Source organism: Vicugna pacos, chromosome 9, assembly GCF_048564905.1.
Source record: "Vicugna pacos chromosome 9, VicPac4, whole genome shotgun sequence".
NCBI classification, from domain to species: domain Eukaryota; kingdom Metazoa; phylum Chordata; class Mammalia; order Artiodactyla; family Camelidae; genus Vicugna; species Vicugna pacos.
In genome coordinates this window covers 25,502,449-25,522,196 of record NC_132995.1, presented here as the reverse complement: position 1 = coordinate 25,522,196, position 19,748 = coordinate 25,502,449, and the positions used below count along the sequence as shown (strand labels likewise).

At 38.9% G+C, this 19,748-nt stretch overlaps 1 protein-coding gene and 1 long non-coding RNA gene across 6 annotated transcripts in view; one reads left to right on the top strand and one right to left on the bottom strand.

Moving 5' to 3' along the window:
- The window catches only part of PHKB (phosphorylase kinase regulatory subunit beta), a 164,826-nt gene that overhangs the window by 45,910 nt on the left and 99,168 nt on the right, over window positions 1–19,748 (bottom strand). For all 4 annotated transcript variants that reach the window (XM_072967307.1, XM_072967304.1, XM_072967305.1 and 1 more), the window contains 2 exons: window positions 1,003–1,058; window positions 398–491 (listed from right to left, as the gene is read on the bottom strand). In XM_072967307.1, the coding sequence (XP_072823408.1) occupies window positions 398–491; window positions 1,003–1,058 (150 nt within the window). The remainder of the gene's footprint in view (window positions 1–397; window positions 492–1,002; window positions 1,059–19,748) is intronic.
- On the top strand, window positions 11,477–19,740 carry LOC140698452 (uncharacterized). Of its 2 annotated transcripts, none has more exons than XR_012076240.1 (4): window positions 11,477–11,553; window positions 12,009–12,171; window positions 12,883–13,001; window positions 19,427–19,740. It is a non-coding gene; the product is annotated as an uncharacterized lncRNA (long non-coding RNA). The 2 variants fall into 2 exon arrangements; XR_012076239.1 differs by having other exon boundaries at window positions 12,006–12,171.

Here is a 19,748-nt window from a genome sequence, read left to right as displayed (position 1 = left end):
AAGTAGTTATTACCAATGATATTTAGATGAGAGAGTTTCTTTAATAGTTAATAAAAGGGAAAAACAATCAAATCAAATGTAAAGGTTAATTTTTTAAACAACTACTAAAATTAAAGCCAATTTGTTATTTAAGTGATCAGTCCAGGTTAGTAATAGACTTTAGCAAGGAGTAGAAATCAACAAGACCTATGACTATGATGTACACACACATTGCAGTTGTGTTTTAGTAACAAAGTCTGATAGAGTGGGTCTCTCAACTTAATTAGAAAGGCTTTTGGATTAATGACTCTATCTCAGAACTGGATTTTAAATATGCTTCTTGACTGTAAACTAAGTTTAATCTTCACGCTCTAGTACCTCCATAAAGCAGACAGGAAAGAAACAGAATCACACTTACTTTCACAAGCTCCTGCTGGGCCCATATCTGAATGGGTTCTACCTGTTGAGGAGTTTGAGTCTGAATACCGTATGTGTTGAGAAAAACTTGAAGGCTGAAGAACACAGGGAAAAAACAGAGACATTTTAAGATAATCCATTTATAGTTTGGGCAATGGTGAATGAGGATGAGAAAAGGGAAAAGACCACGCTAACTTGGAGTTAGTAATTTTTATAATGTCAGCAGTATGTCATCTGCACTGGAATCCAGAGGCCCTGTTGGGCTCTTCATAAAGCATCAGATGGGAGCTTTGGGAGCTGGCAGAGGTTAAGTACCGACTCTGGGAATCCCCATAATCTGTCTGCATTAATTTCTCAAAACTACACACCAGGCAACACTGGCACTGGTCATGGTCTTTAATATTCACACCAACTAAAACAAAATTATTTTTAAACATGAAAAGAATGTTGTCCTGGCACTTAAAGTGACATTAGTGACATCCTTGAAACCCTGTCAATGAGTCTATGAGTTAATTTCTACCACCACGTTCAATATTGTAAGCATAATGCAATCAGCCTCCCTCCCTCAGCCCCCAGAAGAACATACCACCCATCTGGATTTCATACCGTTGACTTTCTGCTATTAGCGCTACGTAAACGACCAAATCATTTTCCAGTGGGCCCTGCAATACAGAATAAGGGATGGGGGAAAACATTTGAAAAGATCTGGTCATCATCAGCTACAATGAGAACCATCTCTAAGCAGTTCATTAAAATGATGGACACCAGCCGACTCTAAGCAGTCGCCTCTCTTTCCTTGCTCTCCACTGCCGACCAATCAATCTGATGGTGCAGACAAAGTAATGGAACACCAAGGAATGGAAAGACATAAATCTCACCACTACCAGAGGGGCTGGCCTGTCAGGCTGCTTTGAATGATGCAAAAGAGTAGTTTGGGGACCAAGAGTCATTTTCCATCATTTAACTATGAAGGGAAGAGTAGGAACTAAAAATAAAGGCCCAATTTATGTATTCTCTAAAAAAAAAATGATTGTGAGTTAAAATTGTTCATCTGACATCTTCACTACATGAAGCTATTCCCCTTCCTGTTAGCCAACTTTCCTTCCGCACCTTACACATCAAAGTAGCTTTATTCTAATATATAGCATCTATGGTAGAGAATGAACCACCCAGTTGACTATATAATTAGCACTGTGTTCATTAAATACAAGCTGTTGGGCTTAACAGTTCTAAACAAGATAGTGCTGGATATCTGCTACTCTTTTTCTGGGTGGAAAACATTCACTATAACATATTATGCATTGTTAGAGTAAACCCAATTTTGACCCTGTTTATAATTAACACAGAACATTAAGAAGCACCAATAAATTACACTATTAGGAGGCTGTGAAAATACTGATTAAATATAATTTCTTTATAGTAATGAATCCAACATTCCCAATAGTATGCTCTAAAACGTTTGATTTACAATCAGTCAGCTCCTTGATATGGTATTCAATATGCCACTAGAATTTATGTATGATGGAAGGCAAGAAACACCAGAATACATATACCAGCAGTAAATAACTTACAGTCAAAGGATGGTTCCCAGAATCATCGTGAAAATGCCATTTCAGGCCGTCTTCCGTGTGATTTAAATGAATACATAAAATACGATGTAACAACCCCACTAAAAGTAAATACACATTAAAAATACTATAAATTTTATCTTTAGTTGATAAAGACTTTACAGTTGATGTTACTCAAAAGGATGAGAAAAAGTCATTATTCAGAGTCTCACCAAGAGTTCTAACAAATGAAAGTGTTAGCCTTGATTTTTCTTGGATGAAATCTCCTATTCATCAAGAGGAGGGGTGACTTGAGAGTGGGCCCTTATCTACACTCTTCAGGACAATTAGTGCTCTTAAATTAAAAAAAAATGAATACATATATTAGAATACAGATGGTATTTCAGTGACAACAAATAAGGCAGCTGACAGATCCTAGTTGGCAAATTGGTATAATCACAGGTCTGTTTAGAACAATGCTGTTTGCAATTGTATGATAGAGTATTCTAAATCTAAAATGCCCACTACACATGTTGAATCACAACGGCATGTGGTTAGGGGATGACCAGATGGCTGAAGAATTCTTTCATTGTGAAAACTCGGCATTTCATAAAGTTCCAAATCACAAGCCATCTACCACAATGAGCTGAGGCCTCTAACCCTAGCCCAAGTGAGACCTTCCCTCCATTTCCACCCACAGAAGGACTTCACCACGGTCAGTCCCTCCCCCAACAATCCTCTTTCACTGGCAACATTGGAATTATCTTTTCTCTATTTTCACCATTTTCTCCAAAGCACCCAAACTGCTGTCTGAATCAGCGAAGTCTCTCTGAAAACTTCCTGATAGTAATTAATATCGTCTATTTCTGAGTGGTGCTTTCCTTAATAACACTGTAGTATTTTCTGCTTCAAGGTTCACAAAGCACACACGCACACACACGTACATACACATACCAAGCCCAGTGTGGTGCTGGAGCTCTGCATTTTAGGCGCATTTATGTACTCATTCATTTGACCAATATTTAAGGCACACTCACACACAAGGCTCCATACTACACCCCAGTGTTACAAGATGAATACAACCCAGTGTCCCTCGAGTTCAGAGTCTACTGGGACAGATGTACAAGCGATGTTTTCAAATGTGTTTATTATAATGGGAAAGTATTCCACTGATATCTCTCTTTGGGCAGTATAGATCTACCCTATTAAAAAAAAACAACAACAACGGCTGCAAGGCATTACATTTTATGGATGTACCATAATTTGTTCGAGGAATGTTTCTTGTGATAACACTTAGGTGGTTTCCAAAATTTCCGAGAATCCTGAGGATTTAGGGAGAGCACAGAGTGCTTAAGCACGGTACTGGAAACACAGCAGCCATAAAGGACACTCATACTTCCGGCAGTTGTACTTAGAGTTTTCACACCTATCCTAGCAGAGTTGTTCCTCTCTTCCTTGCTGAGATTTGCTGTAATATCTATGTGGCCCTTGGTCCCATTGGCTTCCACCATTCTAAGACATTAGAACCATCCACAACCCCCCTTTCATGACTAGTTCTTCCTCCAAAGAATTCCAAACATCTTTTAAAAGAAATCCGCAAGTGACTTACCACCTTCCTAGTTTTCTCTCACTTCCTCAAACATAGAGCATCACTATTTCCTTTCCTTCCTTGCCTCAGTTAACTCTGTGCTCTGCCATCTAATCTGCTTTGCCTTTGAGATGAAGTCTTCACACTTCAAGGACACTCAACTCCTTATCAACCCTACCTCCACACCAAACAGGCTCACTCCAGCTGAGAACCTCAGAACCATCTTGGATGCCTCCCTTTTACCCTCCATATTCAATTTGTCACTGAAATTCTGTTAATCCCTTTTTCATAAAGTATCTTGAAACATGTTCTCTTTTCATTTGTATAGTAACATTCAGGATTGAAAAGCAACAACAACAATAAACACTTTACATAACTTTCTACATTCCATATGCGAGGAGGCACTGTTCCAAGTGCTTTAACAAACAATTATTTCATTTTACAGGTAACAAAAATGAGGCACAGAAAGCTTAAGTAATTTATCCAAGGTCACAGAGCTAGTAAATAGCAGAGCTGGAATTCACATCCAAGCAGTCTGTGCTCATAATCACTCAGTTATTTTGCCTCTCAAAGAGTGGAAAGAGGGCAAGTTTTAGAAGCGAAGGACCCACGTACAAGTTCCATCTTGTCACTCTGTCTCATGATCCTGGTCATCTAATAGGTGCCTTCAACTTAACATGGACAAAACTGAACTACTGACTTCCTCAAATTCACTCACCCTTAAAATATTTCTTATAACAAGTAACAGCTTAAAAAAAAAAAAGACAGCACGTACTAAGCACCACTGATACTACTTACTCATTAACACACCCCTCTCAGGTAGGCTACTATAATTATTTTCATTTACTGATGAGAAAACAGAGGCACACAGTGATTAAAAAACTTACTTAAACATCTTATAGCTAATACGTGGCAAAGTGGGGATCCAAATATGGCCAACCTCATCTATCTCTTAAACATTATAGCATCCTGCGTGCCTCTCTAGCGTGCTGCTAACTCACCAGTGAGTCCCACTGGCTCTACCTCTCCGAGCTTTGGCATGAATCAAACATGCCACTTCTCTCCACCTCTACTGCTACTATCACCCTGCTCAAAGTCACCATCCTCTTTCACTCAGTCAACTATCTGTCCTACCTGCCTCAGTCTTATCCCACCGCTCCCAACAGTCCATCCTCCAGATAGTAATGAGGATGGTTTTTTCAAAAAGTATACATCAGACCACCTCACCACCCCACCCCCACCTGCACGCACACATAGACACCCTGCTTAAAAGTCTCCAGTGTCTTCCCATCACCCGGAGAATAGGAACCAAACTGCTCACCATGGCCTCCAAGGCCCTACACGATCTAGCTCCAGCCTGCCTCTTCTTTCTCATTCTCCCTCCTCTTCTTCACCATGTTTCAGTCACACTGGGTTCCCTCTGTCCCTTGAACATGTCAACTGTGTTCCTATCCCAGGGCCTTTGTACTTGGCACATTTCTGTTTGGAATGTTTCTCATTCAGATTGTTGCACGAGGCCCTCTTGTTATGCAGGTTTCAACCACCATCCCTTTCTCAAAAAGGCCTTCCCTCCCTACCATGGCCAGCCTCTCTCTCTTACTTTATTTTGCCTACATCATAGTACCTGTCAGCTCCAGATTATTTGACATTATTTACTTTTATGTCCATTGTTATTCATTCCCACCAGAAAGTAACTCCCTGAGGACCGGGACTCTGATCTTGCTTGTCCACTGCTATGTCCCCATTGCCTAGAAGAATGCCTGGCACACAGTAGGTGCTTACTATTGATGAATGACCGCCCAGGCAAGTTTCTCTATGTTCTTCTGGGTTTATCTATAAAATAGGAATAATGATATCTGAGATGCCTACCACATAGGGGGAGGAGCAAACAAAAGAGGGCCTATAAAAATATTTACAAGCTTTGAGCTGCTAAACAAGTGATAGTTACACTATTGTTTGTTGTGTGATTATAGCAATGAACCTCGCTGAGCCTCAGCTTCTTCACTGGTAAACTGGAATAATAAAAGTATCTATTTCATAGGGTTATGAGGATAATACGTAACATATATAAGCATTTAACACAGTGTCTGGCATATATTCTTAAGTGTTTTTTTTTAAAAAACAGCCTTTTTATCAGTCCAGTAACACAACCACAATCCTGGATCACTGTTACAGGCTTCCTGGGCTTTCTGGTTCAGACTTGCCTCTGCTCATCTCACATTCTTTACAGTTGGGCTACTTTTCCTGTGCGAGTGATTTTTACAAAGCAGAGGCTCAAAAAATATTTGTTGAATGAATGAAGAAAGGGAGGTAGGGTGAGTAAACAGACATATGTATGTCATATTCAGGACATCACTTTAATACTCCAAAACCAGTGCTTCCCAAATAAAGCCCCAGCTTCCAAGGGCCTTTACAACTTCACTGTCATCTGTGGTTCCTAGTTGGTCCCCCTGTTTCCTTAGACCACTCCACTGAAGGTACCAGTTCACTCACGTCCATCTCAAGTGTCTGTCTGCTGTCCTACATTTGGACCACTCCTTCTGTTCCCTTCTGTCTGTCCCATGCCTGACTCACTCTTTTTTTTAAATTTTATTTTACTGAGTTACAGTCAGTTTGCAATGTTATGTCAATTTCCAGTGTAGAGCACAATTTTTCAGCTATACATGAACATACATATATTCATTGTCGCATTCCTTTTCACCGTGAGCTACAAGATCTTGTATATACTTCCCTGTGTTATACAGTATAATCTTGTTTATCTATTCTATATATGCCTGTCAGTATCTATAAATTTTGAACTCCCAGTCTATCCCTTCCTACCCCCTTCCCCCCTGGCAACCACAAATTTGTATTCTAAGTCTATGAGTCGGTTTCTGTTTTGTATTTATGTTCATTTGTCTTTTTCTTTTCTTTTCAAAAATTCCACATATGAGCGATCTCATATGGTATTTTTCTTTCTCTTTCTGGCCTACTTCACTTAGAATGACATTCTCCAGGGACATCCATGTTGCTGCAAATGGCGTTACATTGTCTTTTTTTATGGCTGAATAGTATTCCATGTATAAATATACCACATCTTCTTTATCCAGTCATCTGTGGATGGACGTTAAGGCTGTTTCCATGTCTTGGCTGTTGTAAATAGTGCTGCTGTGAACACTGGGGTGCAGGCCTGACTTGCTCTTTCAACCTAATCTCCTCTATGAAGTTGTGCAAAGATCAAGCTGTCCAGAAGTCTTCTGTCTCCATCAGCAAACTGCTGTCTGTATGTCACCTGCCATGTCTCTGAAAGGCCTTTTTGCATGCTCATGAGTGGTCTGTATAATACAGTGTGCACCCCCTCCCTGCAGAGCCCCTCATGCTCTTTTCTCAGCATATACACAGCACCTCACTTAAAGGTCTGGAAGAATATTTTTTTTAAGTATTGTTACATTTTTATTAGCAATACACACATCTTCCCTCGAGCATAAAGGTCAAATATTTGCAAACATAAACAGGATATTTTTAACGAACAAGAAGAATCATAACTAAAAGGACACATTTTTATATGCTATCAAGGGATGTGCAAGTCACTTTAATCACATGTTTGAAGACCAACAAACTGTAGTTGAAAATATTCTGATTTAAAACTTTCATTTCTATAAATGAATAAAGTCAGGTTTTTAAAAACATTTTTTATTGAGATAAAAAAGAAAAACCACACAACATAAAACTTACCATTTTAATCATTTTTAAGTATACACCAGAAGAGGAACTTGATAGCATAACTTGCCCACGAGCTAGCTGGGCACTACTTGTATTAATATTCTAAACCATCTCGCTCAAAATTTAAAATTATGGTAATTAAAACACTGCATGTACATCTGTCTAGATCTTAGTTTTCAAATTACCCAAATCAGGTCAAAGTAGCGAGGCGAGGAGATTTGCAGCTGGGAGTTATAAATAATTTCAAAGAGTATATAGAGAAACTTAAATGTGAATGCATCCTAATGGTTTTCCTTCCTCTTGGTCTTTTTTTATTTAAATTTTAACAGATAATTAATTCATATGGTTCAAAAATTTTTTAATTATGAAAAAGTTTTCAGTGAAGTGTCTCCGCCCATTTGTGGCCCATGCACCGTCCACCGACCAGGTGGCTGCTGGGATTAGCTCTTTCCAGAGCCTCCTCTTGTGTATAAAAGCAAACAAGAATCTATACTCTTATTTTCTCACATTTCGGACAAAAGGTAACATATTGTCAGTACTTTCCTCCACTTACTTATATAGAATGGTGTTTTCCTATATTGGTACACAGAACATGCCCTCCTTTTTATTATAACCGCTTAGTATACTCTATTTTGTATATGCACCATACTTATTAACATCATCTCTTTTATCATTTAAGGTTAGTCAACTTTTTGCACTGAAATCTCTGGACGTGGTTAGTTAAATAGTGGAAACATTAAATATCAGGTTTTTAGTTTGCTTATAAGAGTAAAACAAGCACTCAAGCTAAGTCATTCAGAGGCATAACTGCTGCTGGATTATGTGGTCACTAGAAGACTGTTATCAGAGAAGGTCAGTAGGACTGGATTTGGGGATGAGGCGGTGGGAAGAGTGTGAATCTTTTCGAGGAGAATGGCACAGAAAGATGTACAGATGTCCATTTACAACTTATTCATGGAAATAACACGACAGCTTATTAATAAGACTTATATATTATTTTATTGATTACATTTGCTTTGTAGTCCAGTTTAGAATGTCAAAGAATCGTTCTCTCTGGAGAGCCTGCCATGTGCCATGTGTTCTTTAAGCACTATGTTACATACTGTCACAAAACTTCCAGTTTTAAAGGTCAGGAAAGTGAGGTGAAGAAAGGTGAAATAATTTGTCAGAGGGCATACAGGAAGTCAGTGGCAGAGCTTCAACCTGACTGCAGATGTCTAAGTCTAAAGTCCTATGGTGCACATACCGTGCTGTATGTAGTTCACAGATTATGTGCGGCTTGCTGCTGTGGTTTGTATCCGTCAGGGTCCGCCAGAGAAACAGAACCAGCAGGGTAGGCATGTGAATGTGAGTGTGTGAGTGTGTGAGAGAGAGTGCGTGTGTGTGTGTGTGTGTGTGTGTGTGTGTGTGAATGTACAGAGTAGAAAGAGATTTACTGTAAAGAACTGACGCAGGCAGTCAGAGTCTGGCAAGTCCCACAGTCTGCAGGGTGAGTCAGCAAGGTGGAGACTCGGGAGAGCTGGTGGTCTAGTTCCAATTCAAAGGCCAGGAGGCTCAAGACCCAGTTCCAGTCCAAAGGCAGGGAAAAAGCAAAATATCCCAGTTTGAAGGCCGTTAGGCGGGAGAATCCTCTCTTACTTGGCAGAGGGCCAGCCCTTTTGTTCTATTCAGGCCTTCACAGATGAGGTCCTCCCACGTCAGGGAGGGCAATCTGACCTGCTAGGTTAATCTCATCCAAAAACATCTTCACCCTCATCCAGAGTGAAATATTTGGGTACTCTGTGTTCCAGTTGGGTGGACACAAAATTAACGAACACACAGTTGTAGGAGTGTGTTACCATCACGGGGAGTACAGCCTTTGTGTCCTCCCCGTAGTCTACACTCCGTCCCCCTGACATCAGGTTTGCAGAAAACTGAACTCCATGTGTTGTCTACGAAACACTCATTTTCTTATCTGCTTTTTGACAGAATATAGTTCTTAAGTTCTTGGCAATTGAATTTAAAAATTACCTCTTCTATTAAATAATGTATACAGTATGCAAAACTCCTAATTCTTATTTTTGCAATATTGTATTAAGCCCTGGTTTAAGCAGCTTCATTTTTACTATGCCCTACGCTGCACGGAATAATCTATGGTGGCTATCTTGAATAGGTCTTTTACCGAAGAAAAGGCAAAGGAGGAGCGAGAGAAGGAAAGAAGAAAGAAGCCAACAAATAAACAGGTCACACCCCACCCAAAGCTTGGCCTGCCTCAAGGGCAGTGCATTTGAAACATTCTTTGCCTCTGCTCCTAGGGCCTTACAGAAACTCATTTATGCTCATTAGCCTTCATCAGTAGCTCTTGCCAACATCCAGCATTTTTTCATTACACTCATTTTTCAGCGAAACCTCATTAGCTGAAGAAACCAGGCAGATGCTTTATATATCTCAATTCCAACTGGAGACACCATACCCAGAGTATTTTTCCTGCTAGACCCAAGTAACAGGCTACGGCAGTTTGAACACAGGCACATCCTGACTGGAACACACTGGCATCTCGTTCTGACATTTCCAACCAAGCCAAAGCAGCACCGTGGAGAAAATTAATACAGAAGCAGAGGAAAGGTAAGTAGAAATATCTGAGGAATAACAACAAGAAGTACGGTTAAAACACAAAACGCAGCTGAGGAGTAGAGGTGGCCCGGGAGAAATTGGCCCTTTAGGGTCCCTGCATTTATACGCTGCATTAGTGACTACATAAGCTTTCTATTTAAGAGGAAAACAGATGAATTTTTGAAAAATATTCCCAGACCTCAGACACACAGTTTCAAATGCCCGAACACATACATCAGGTAATGTATTTTTGAAAGCAATCCTTTCAATGACTACAATTATCTTGGAAAAGGATACTGATCAGCACTTTGGCACAATAAATTGACTTGTAACACTGTTTTTACTCCTTTTTAAGCACTTGCTGTAACTGGATGTTTCTATATTTTTATCTTAAAGAGGTGACTGTGCTAAAGGTCTTGTCTATTTCCTGGAAACAATGCTAAAACGACTATGTGAGCACCAGGAGAAACCCTGACTCATGGTGCTCACTCAGCTTTAGTCACAGCCATCGGGAAGAACAAATGATGAGAAATTTCCAGAAACACAACAGGAATGATCAAACACTGGGAAAGACTGGTAAAATGAGGGTGAGACGGGAAGGCAGAGGCAGCAGGTAGAGCACAGGTTCGACAAGTCTAGTCGTTTCCCTCTAGGGCTTCTGTGTCATTTCAGAGGACCCCAGGTGTTGGGATGCCACCCGTGAAAGGCCTCCAGTGGGAAACAAGCAGAAACCAGCTGTTGAGAATCATGGGAGAAATGGAAGCAAGTTACAGCAAGCCAACTTATTTTTGGTTTTTCTCTTTGGATGCTTGTACTGACTACATCAGTTCTCTGGTGTCTGGGTTGAAATGTCAGAGGTGGCAGGGGCCATTTTAATCATCTGGTGTGAAGAGTCCACAAGACAGACTTGGTGGCAGGATTCCAGTTTAGTCAGGGTGGCACAAGTTTGAACTAGTTTTTATGCTGAAATTCTGCCTAAGACTTTGTCTGAAAAATGGGTTTCCCTGATAAAAATCAGTAACCCACCTGAAGGATGAGAAGTCTGAGGTCCAGATAGGGGAAATGGTCCAGGTCCTGTAGCAAGTTAGCGGCAGACCCAGAAATTGAGTCCAGGTCTCTGGACTAATTTGGTCTAGAGTTCACTCTGCTACGTCAGACTGCTTCATCTTACCAGCTGTACAGTAAACTTTTCAGTGCCCTAGAGAACTGCCAAGTGCATGGCTCCAATGATTAGTGCAAATGAGTGGACAGGACACGTGCAGTTGCCACAATGTGAACGCCACCTAAGAAGAGCGGTTTCGCAGGGGTTAAAGGACAAAAGCCTGTGCCACTTTCTCTTTCAGCACTAAAGGCTCTTCCCAAGTATAAAAAGACTGGGCTAATTAGACAGTACAAGGGAGAACCTGTGGCAAGATCTACAGCCGCTGCGTTAGAGACCAGACAGTTACAGAGGAACCCAGCAAGCTCCAGGCTCAAATGAGTGTTTAACTATGTAGAGCCAACTTCCCTGGTTGAGGCCAAATTGTTCCTAGCGTGTATTCTCACTGAGGACCTGAATTCAGAGGAGACAGGCGACTGTCGCTTTTAGTAGAAAAAACCTAAATGTCTTCCAAACTGATGAGATCACAATTCAACAGATTTGTGTACTAGGAACGCTTCTGCCTTTGAGGGCTTGTTCAGCTGTTCATTCGTCCAGACATCATGGTAGACACCAGGCGGAATAGAAAGGTAGATGAAACATTATCCCTATTCTTGAGGAACTCACTATATAACAGAGAAGACAAACTATACATGGAGTTTGGGGGGCTATAAATACAATGCCCCTAACGGGTACTTTAAGGGCAAGGGAGAGAGCATTTAATTTAGTTTCAGAGAATTGAGGAGGACTTTATAGAAAAAGGTATCTGAGCTATAAGAATAAAAACTCACCACTAATGAATTTATTCAGTAAATTATTATCTTACCTACTATGTGTCAGACAAATAAGACAAAGTCCTCCCATGAAACTTACATTTCAGTGGGGGTTGGGGAGACAGATGAATACAAGTAAGTAAATAAAATACACAAATAATTAAATAACTTAAAAGTGATAAATACCATAATAAATGTAAAGGGTGATCTAATAGAGTAGCTAGAGGCAGGGCTATTTTAGATTGATGGTCAGAAAATAATTCTCTCAGCAGGTGCCATTAAATCTGAGACTGAATTCAACAACAAAAAGGAACAAGATCTAGTAACAAACACTCAGAAGGAACAGCCAAGGCCCTGAGAGGAAAAGACTTCAGGTGTCTGAGGAACTAAGGGGAGACCAATGTATCAGGAGCATAATAGGCAAGCAAAAGAATGGTAAGAGATGAGGGTGGTTTCTCAGGCAACAAAGCATTTGGCTTTCATCTAAGGGGAAAAGACTCAAGGTAATTTACACTTTTAGAACAATAGTAATAAATGCATACATAGTACTTCTTATGGGTCAGGTTCTGCCCAAGAATTTTATATATATTAACTTCTGTTATGATGGCTGCCGTACAGGCGTGGTTTGCAGAAGGCAGACTGGACACAAGGAGATTAGTTGGAGGGCACAGCCGAGAGATGATGGTGGCCTGGGCTATGGTGGTGGGAATGAAGGAGGAGCAAGCAAAAAGATTTCAGGAATATTTAGGAAACAACAATGACAGGACTGGATTGGGAAGGGAAGAAGCATACAGGTACAGAGGAATCAAAGATTACTGCTGTGTTTTTACAGAGTATGAAGGAAAAGGGAGTGCTCAAGGCTGCTGAATATCTTTGAAGTCAAGCAGATTAAAGTCTGAAGAGAGATTGATGGATTTAGCAATTAGGAGGTCATCAGTATCCTCTCGCGTGTGGTTTTAGTAGAGTGGTGGTATAAGCAGTCAGACTGCACACAGTAAGGAGTGCCCAGAACTTGAGGAAATGGTGATGGTCAAGCATTTTTCTAAGATGTTTGAAAGGGAAAGAAAAATGGGAACATGAGAGAGGGCCCTGAGAGAAGGGCACAGTTGAGGAAGGTTTTTGTTTTGTTTTGTTTTGTTTTGTCAGGGGACAATTAAACATCTCTACAGATTCAGTGGAAGAAGTAAGTAGAGAAGAGGTTGACATACAGAAGAAAGAATGGATATCAAAGCAGAAGAGGAAAAAGGTGGAAGGAAAAAAGTTGGGTGAGTTAGTGCCTAGGAATGAGGAGTTTTCATCACTGCGTGGGATTAAAAAAAAAAGATTCATTAGATGGATCTTACAATGTTATATTAGTTTCAGGTGTACAACACAGTGGTTGAAAAACATTTATACTCATTTAAAGTTACTATAAAATATTGGCCATCTTCCTTGTGCTGTACAACATATACTTGTAGCTTATTTATTTTATACATAGTAGTTTGTAACTCCTAATTCCTGAGTCTGTAACTCCTAATTCCTGACCTCCATTAGCATAGTTTTAATCTTTATTTTTATAGACCCTTCTGAGAACTTAAAACTCTATCTCCCACTTTTAACAATTTTGACCTAGTGCAAGTGAGGACTCATGCTGTATCACATAGGGTTATTTATTCTTCATTGCCACATTTACATACTCTTGGGCTAACTTTATTAGTTCCTTCAGTCTCTGATTAATGATGTGATTAGAAGAGTCATAATCAGGTTCAGTTATCTGATCATGCAACAGTGTCCCTTTCATCTCAATAAACTATCTTGCTGTCCAAGCCACAGGCTCCCACAATGGAAGACATTTTAAATAAGACTGGGGAAATAATAAGATGCTCACAAAATTAATTAAGGAGAACTATAAAATATGAAGATTTTCTCATGAAAATTCATAAAATTTATGAAAATTATTTATAAAGTTATATCAAAATTATCTGCACTATATGAATATGGTCTTCTCCTAAAACTCTGAAAGTGACTTCAAAAGATACACTTCTTAGGCATTATATTCTGAGAGTTCTGAGTCAGTACCATTCTTACGAAGTATGGGATGCAACAGGATAATGTAATTCGAGAACATACAATAGACAGTTAAGTTGTATTTAGGCCAAATGAAACCTATCAATATAGGGCTAAATTTTAAAGTGGAACTACATTCCAGATTTTAACAAAAGCCCCTGTCCAAATTAAAACACTGGCTTATATATGCATAGGGGACAGTCAATCAAAGACATACAAGACAAAAGGTCAAATACTCAAAATTTAATTTTTTTAAGTTGAATATAACCTAAGATATATATTCAAATGGCTCCTTACTTAATAAAGCTAATCCTTCCTTTATATCCTTTCCAATCCTTTGCAAATTCAAATCTTATCTTCTGCAAAACAGCCCAACTATAATATTTAATCAAACAGGAGTTATAAAAGTTTCTATAAGAGGTATTTTAATATATAATGATCATTAATAAGGGCAAACGCCCTCAAACCTGAAAAAAAAAAGAAAGAAAGAAAAGAAAAATTTTCCAGTGTAAGAGAAAACGAAGGAACGACAAACTAACGGTGGTTTCACATTCCTACTGGTACATGATTGGTTGATAAGAGATTACTTGATGGCCTGGGTGGGAAGCACTGTGCTAGTTGTGTGGGAGATGCAATAATAAAAGACATGCTGGTCATGACTACCTGCCTTAGTCATAATTTAGGGATGATGAGAACCTAGGACAATGGCATTAATAATATAAGTCCCACTGACAAAGATTCTTCACCTACTCAAACTTCAGTCAGGCTCCGGAAGCTTCTCCTAGGCTCATCTTGGTGCTTCCTTGTAAGTTCTGTTTTAGCAAGAATGCTGTAACTCCATTTAAGCAGAACCCGCACACTCAGTATCTATCTGTTCATCCTCCATAACTGATCGGGTTCCTCATTCACCCTCAATCCCCCAAGAGATAGTTTATCATCCTGGCCTGTCTTCAGCAAAGAATCCTATTGGTTGGTTTAGCCAGAATGCCCCTCATCTGTGATATTTCCTCTTAGTAATTTTCCACCCACCGACCCTCACCCTGCTCCTTGGCTATAAATTCCTTCATGCCAATGCTGTATTTGGAGTTGAGTCCAATCTCTCTTCCCCATGTAAAATCCCACTGCAGTGGTACCTATACCTAGTATGACGGTGCTGAATAGTCTGGCTTATCATTTTTAATAAATAGAAATAATATGAAAAGTAATTATGTAAAAATGAATATCAAATAAGGCTGTAATGCATAGTAATAGCCAAATGTTGAAAATATAATGTTTTTCTCCAGACTTTTTAGGATTTTTCTCATTCTCATTAATGAGAAAGTAGTATTATTTGTAAAATAAGTTATTTGGAATAAAGTAAAAATTGCCACAATATTCATTTAGGCCTTATAACCTAAATGTATCAGACATTTAAGAGCTTTACATACACAGATCGCCATTTAATCATACATGACCACCATGAGTTGGGAAGTATTATCCCTAGTTAAGAGATGAAGACAGTGAGGTCTAGAGAGATTAATTAAATTGTCCAAGGTCACAGAGTTAGTCAGGAGAAGAAATCTGTTTTATAGCTAGGTCTGTATGATGCAAAGCCGCTATACTATGTCACCTTCTTAAAAATAAAAATTTATTACATATATGTGGTATTCTTTAATCTTCAGGAAAATAATTTGTACAAAATTTTATGCACCTGTATTTTCAGAAAACAAAGTATGAAATCCCTCTTTCTTCATTAATTTGAAAAATGAGAGACCAACAAGTATGTATGTTTTTTAACCCAGATCTGTATAAATATGTACATGATTTAGTAAATAAGTACTGACTTTCATCCTAAATTTAGAATCTTTGCAGCTTGGAAAATAAGCTCTTATGACCAAAAAGAATTCTTTTCATATTGGCCTTTTCTCCAAAGACTGTCAAAGTAGATCAATTCATTTTAATTTGCATATTAAATGTGCTAATCTACTTCTCAGATTCAAAGCTTGGGTGTCACTGAAAATGATAAACATGAAATTGGATTCTCTCAAGGGTGCTTCAACATACATGATCTGCTCTACCACGATGATTATGCCATAAATGTAAAATACCACTTCAAGTAGGTAACCAAAAATACTCGTATTTTATTCAGAATGATGGCAAAAAGACCTGGGACTCTCTAAGGATTTCATGAGAGTACACTGTTCCTCAGCGGTGGGGCTCCCAAAGCCCAGTCCTCTGGTTGGCAGCTCCTTGTAATATGTATCATTAAGTATGAGGAGGTCAGAGTAGAAATAAAGGATAGGTTTTTCTTCAAAGATCAACAGACCTTTAAAAACTGTTAGTAGATTCAAAATAAGGGGAAAAAAAGGGAAGTAGGGAAGTTCTATTAAATTCAGAAATTTATTTATATTTATGAATAAATAGGATTCTTTTCTCAGAGTAAAATGCCAGAATATAAGTTGGCTCAGTGGGTTGAACCAGAACAGGGGCACAAATTGAGACTCATAGTGGGTTCATTAAAACAATACTTGGGGGGAGGGTATAGCTCATTGGTAGAGCGCATGCTTAGCACACACAAGGTCCTGGGTTCAATCCCCAGCACCTCCATTAAATAAACAAACAAACAAACTAACCTAATTACCTTCCCCTCCCTCCAGAAAAAAACCCCAATACTTGATCATAATATTCCTCGTACATCTTTCCTCTGGACAAAAACCCTTGTTTTCTCACTTGGATCTATTCTTCCTCTCTATTTCAGCCATGACTATAAGAAGCTTTCATCTTGTAGATGAAATATTATATTACATGCCTATTATTAGAAATTTTCATTTTAGTAAGTTTAGTGGGTTAATTAGAATGGTGCTATTAAATTTGTATAAGCTCTTTTTTTTTAACTTCAAGTTTAACTTTTCCCAGTTCTAGATATTTGAGATCAAGGCATTTAATTTTCATTGGCTCTGGTATAAATATTAGTTGATAGGAGACTCTCATTTCTCTTAAAGACTGCAGACAGTATTCTTATGAGGCCCTCTGTGTAGCTGTGGCATATGCAGGCCAGGCTTTCAGAAGCATTTTTGATGCCTTGACTATTTTATTGTTTTATTACGATAATCATAAGAACTTCTGTTCAGTACTCAAATTCATTCCCATGCTTGTAGATAAATTTGGCTTTTTGGTCCCACACAAACACTTTCTTTTTTTGCCAAGCTAATGAAGTAGAGTTTCTTTTAATCCTTTAAGTAGAAATTATGTCTCAAACTAGTTAAACTATTTCAGAGCATTAGAATGAACAAATAAAACTGAGCCTCATGCAAAATTTCCTTAAATCACCTAAGATTAATAAATCTTTAAAAACTGTGAACAGATATGAAACAAGAATATAAAAAGGAAAGACAGTATAAATCCATATTCTAGGACTGCTATGTACCACATCTACTAAATTAGGAGAGGCTTATAACCTGTCTTGGACTGCAGCAAATTCACTTCCTGAACAGATGGTCTCCCACCATTTAATCACTCTTTAACTTCCTACAATCTGGCTTCTGGGCACACTACCCACTAAAATCACTCAAAGGTTACCAATAACCTAGATCATGGAAGCCAGCAGCAAAAGTGCTAGAAGGAGATTCATGAATCAAATCCAGCCAAATAATTTTATAGATTAGAGAACTACACTCCATAAACGTTAAGGAGATCTTCCCCAGATTACAATGTGGTGAACCATGCGAGGTCAAGGCACCTGCATCTGAGTTTCTTCCTGTGCCATACTGTTCCCGCCAGCCAGCTAGGTAGTCAGCTGTCTTGAACCACTGTCTCAAAGTCAAAATTCTCCATATGTTCAATCCAATGATACTATTCTACATTCCTGCTAGATTCTTTTCTCCTGCCTTTCCTTGAACATCCCTTTATTCCACCATCTGCATTACCTGTATCCTGGCAAAAAACTAAGTCTCGAGCCTAGCCTTCCAAAATTGTCTGCTCTCTTTGTTTCAAATGAGCCATGTTCAAGAGCAACAGGACCTGCAGCTTTTCTTTTCATTAACTGCTGGGTGCCTCAGTTAACTAGCCTGCCTGCATTGGAACTATCAAAACGCAAGTAATAATAGCTAACGTTTGTTGAGTGATAAACTATGACCTAGGAGCTCTTCTAAGCTCTTTACCTGTATTAACTCATTTAAATCCTCAGCAACTCTATGAGCTATTACTCTGATTTTACATGTGAGGAAACAAAGGCACACAGAGGTTAATCAGCTTGCCCATGCTTCGATTCAAACCCATACAGTGTGCCTCCAGAGCCTGTGCTCTTAAATGTTTTGCTAGGCAGAATGTCCAGCTTCATAAAGTCTCTACTATTTATATTCTTGAATATTAAAATAGCATTTTCATATCAGAGTGTTTTTCCTATGACTTTTCCTTTGATATGAGATGGATTTATTTATGTAAAACTTATCTTGCATTCAACATCTATTTCAAGAAACAAGTTCAATTTTTTGCAAATTGCTTTATAAATAAAGAAAAGAAACCCAATTCCTGGCCAGTCTTTTGCTATTGCCTGTTAAATATGTTACTTTCAGACAGAATTCTGCAAAATTTAAGACGGTATTCAGTTTCTCTTCCCATTGAACCAGGAATCTTCTGTAGGTTGATTAGTATATAACACACATTTTAAAATAAAGTCCATTTGCTCTAGAACTCCAGAAAGCTCCCAGGTGCTATAAAAGAATGTCCTCTATAAGGTCACTTATCCCCAGTGGACAACTGTAATACAGAAATGAATGAATCCGTGAAATGTACATGGTCAGCTGCATACAGTTGCTTCCAAGTATGAATGAGTAGCAAAGGCTGGAAGCAAACACAGTCTTCAAGCAACCTATCTCACACTAACAGGGCAGAGGCTCTGCACTGCGAACAGGGTAAGTCTCACTCAGGGACAATCAGCAGGTAATCAGCACCAGAGTCTCCTGGGCAACAGAGAACGATGGACTCCCTAACAGGAACAAGTTAGGGTGAAAGAAACAGGGGTGTAAATGCCCAAATAAAGAAGCCTGCCAGTGTCTGAACAGTATTTTTCTTTGGATAAGGAAGAAGGAACTCCATAATAAAATTAGATTGTTAGATTTGTGGACTTGGCTTCATCCTAGTGCTAACAGAGAAGAAAGTAACCATTAGACCCTTTTAACGTGATAAATGGTATATATAATGAATCCCAAGCATACATTTTGTACTGATGTGACATCTTTGCATTTAATTTTTCAGATCCTTTCCACAGGCCTCTCAGTGTTCTAAGGCACAGGTGCATCTGTGATTTAGTATTGAGTCAGGCTGTTCAGGAAGCAAGCCATTTCCTCTGTTAACCCCTTCATACCATTACGAATCACTGCTTCCATGTCTGCCAGCCCTTCCCCCTCTCCTTCAGTTAACACTTCATATTCATTCTACCTCTTGACAACTGTGTGACCTTTGAAAAATTACTCAACTGTTCAAGATTTGCATTATCTATCTGTAAATCAGCATGATAGCATTTATTTCAGAGAAGTGTTAAAATCAGACATAATACATATTAAATAGTTTGTGCAGTGCCTATAAGCATCAGGAGCACACTCAGTAATGGTTATTCTTATTTTCTCTCACTTCCTTTCTCTGGCCCTGTCAAATGCCAAACTAGACGGATAGAAGACAAAGAAGAATAAGACATTCCCTGCTCTGAGGACCTGGCCAGAGGCAGGCATGTAAACCAACAACTACAACAGAGTGACAAGTGTAACACGGAGGATGCAAAGGGCTACAGGAAAGCAGCCTTACTGTCACAGCTTCTAAACCCACAAGACTTGTTCTCAGGAAGTAATGTATAGGATGACTGGATAATATGGTCTTTTGTATAATTTATCTTTTTCAAATCAAATGTGACATAAGAAAGTGGGGGTAAGTGGAGCAGGCATTGTTATCCTATGTATAAGAATAAAGGGCAGATTAATGTCAGAGTTTGG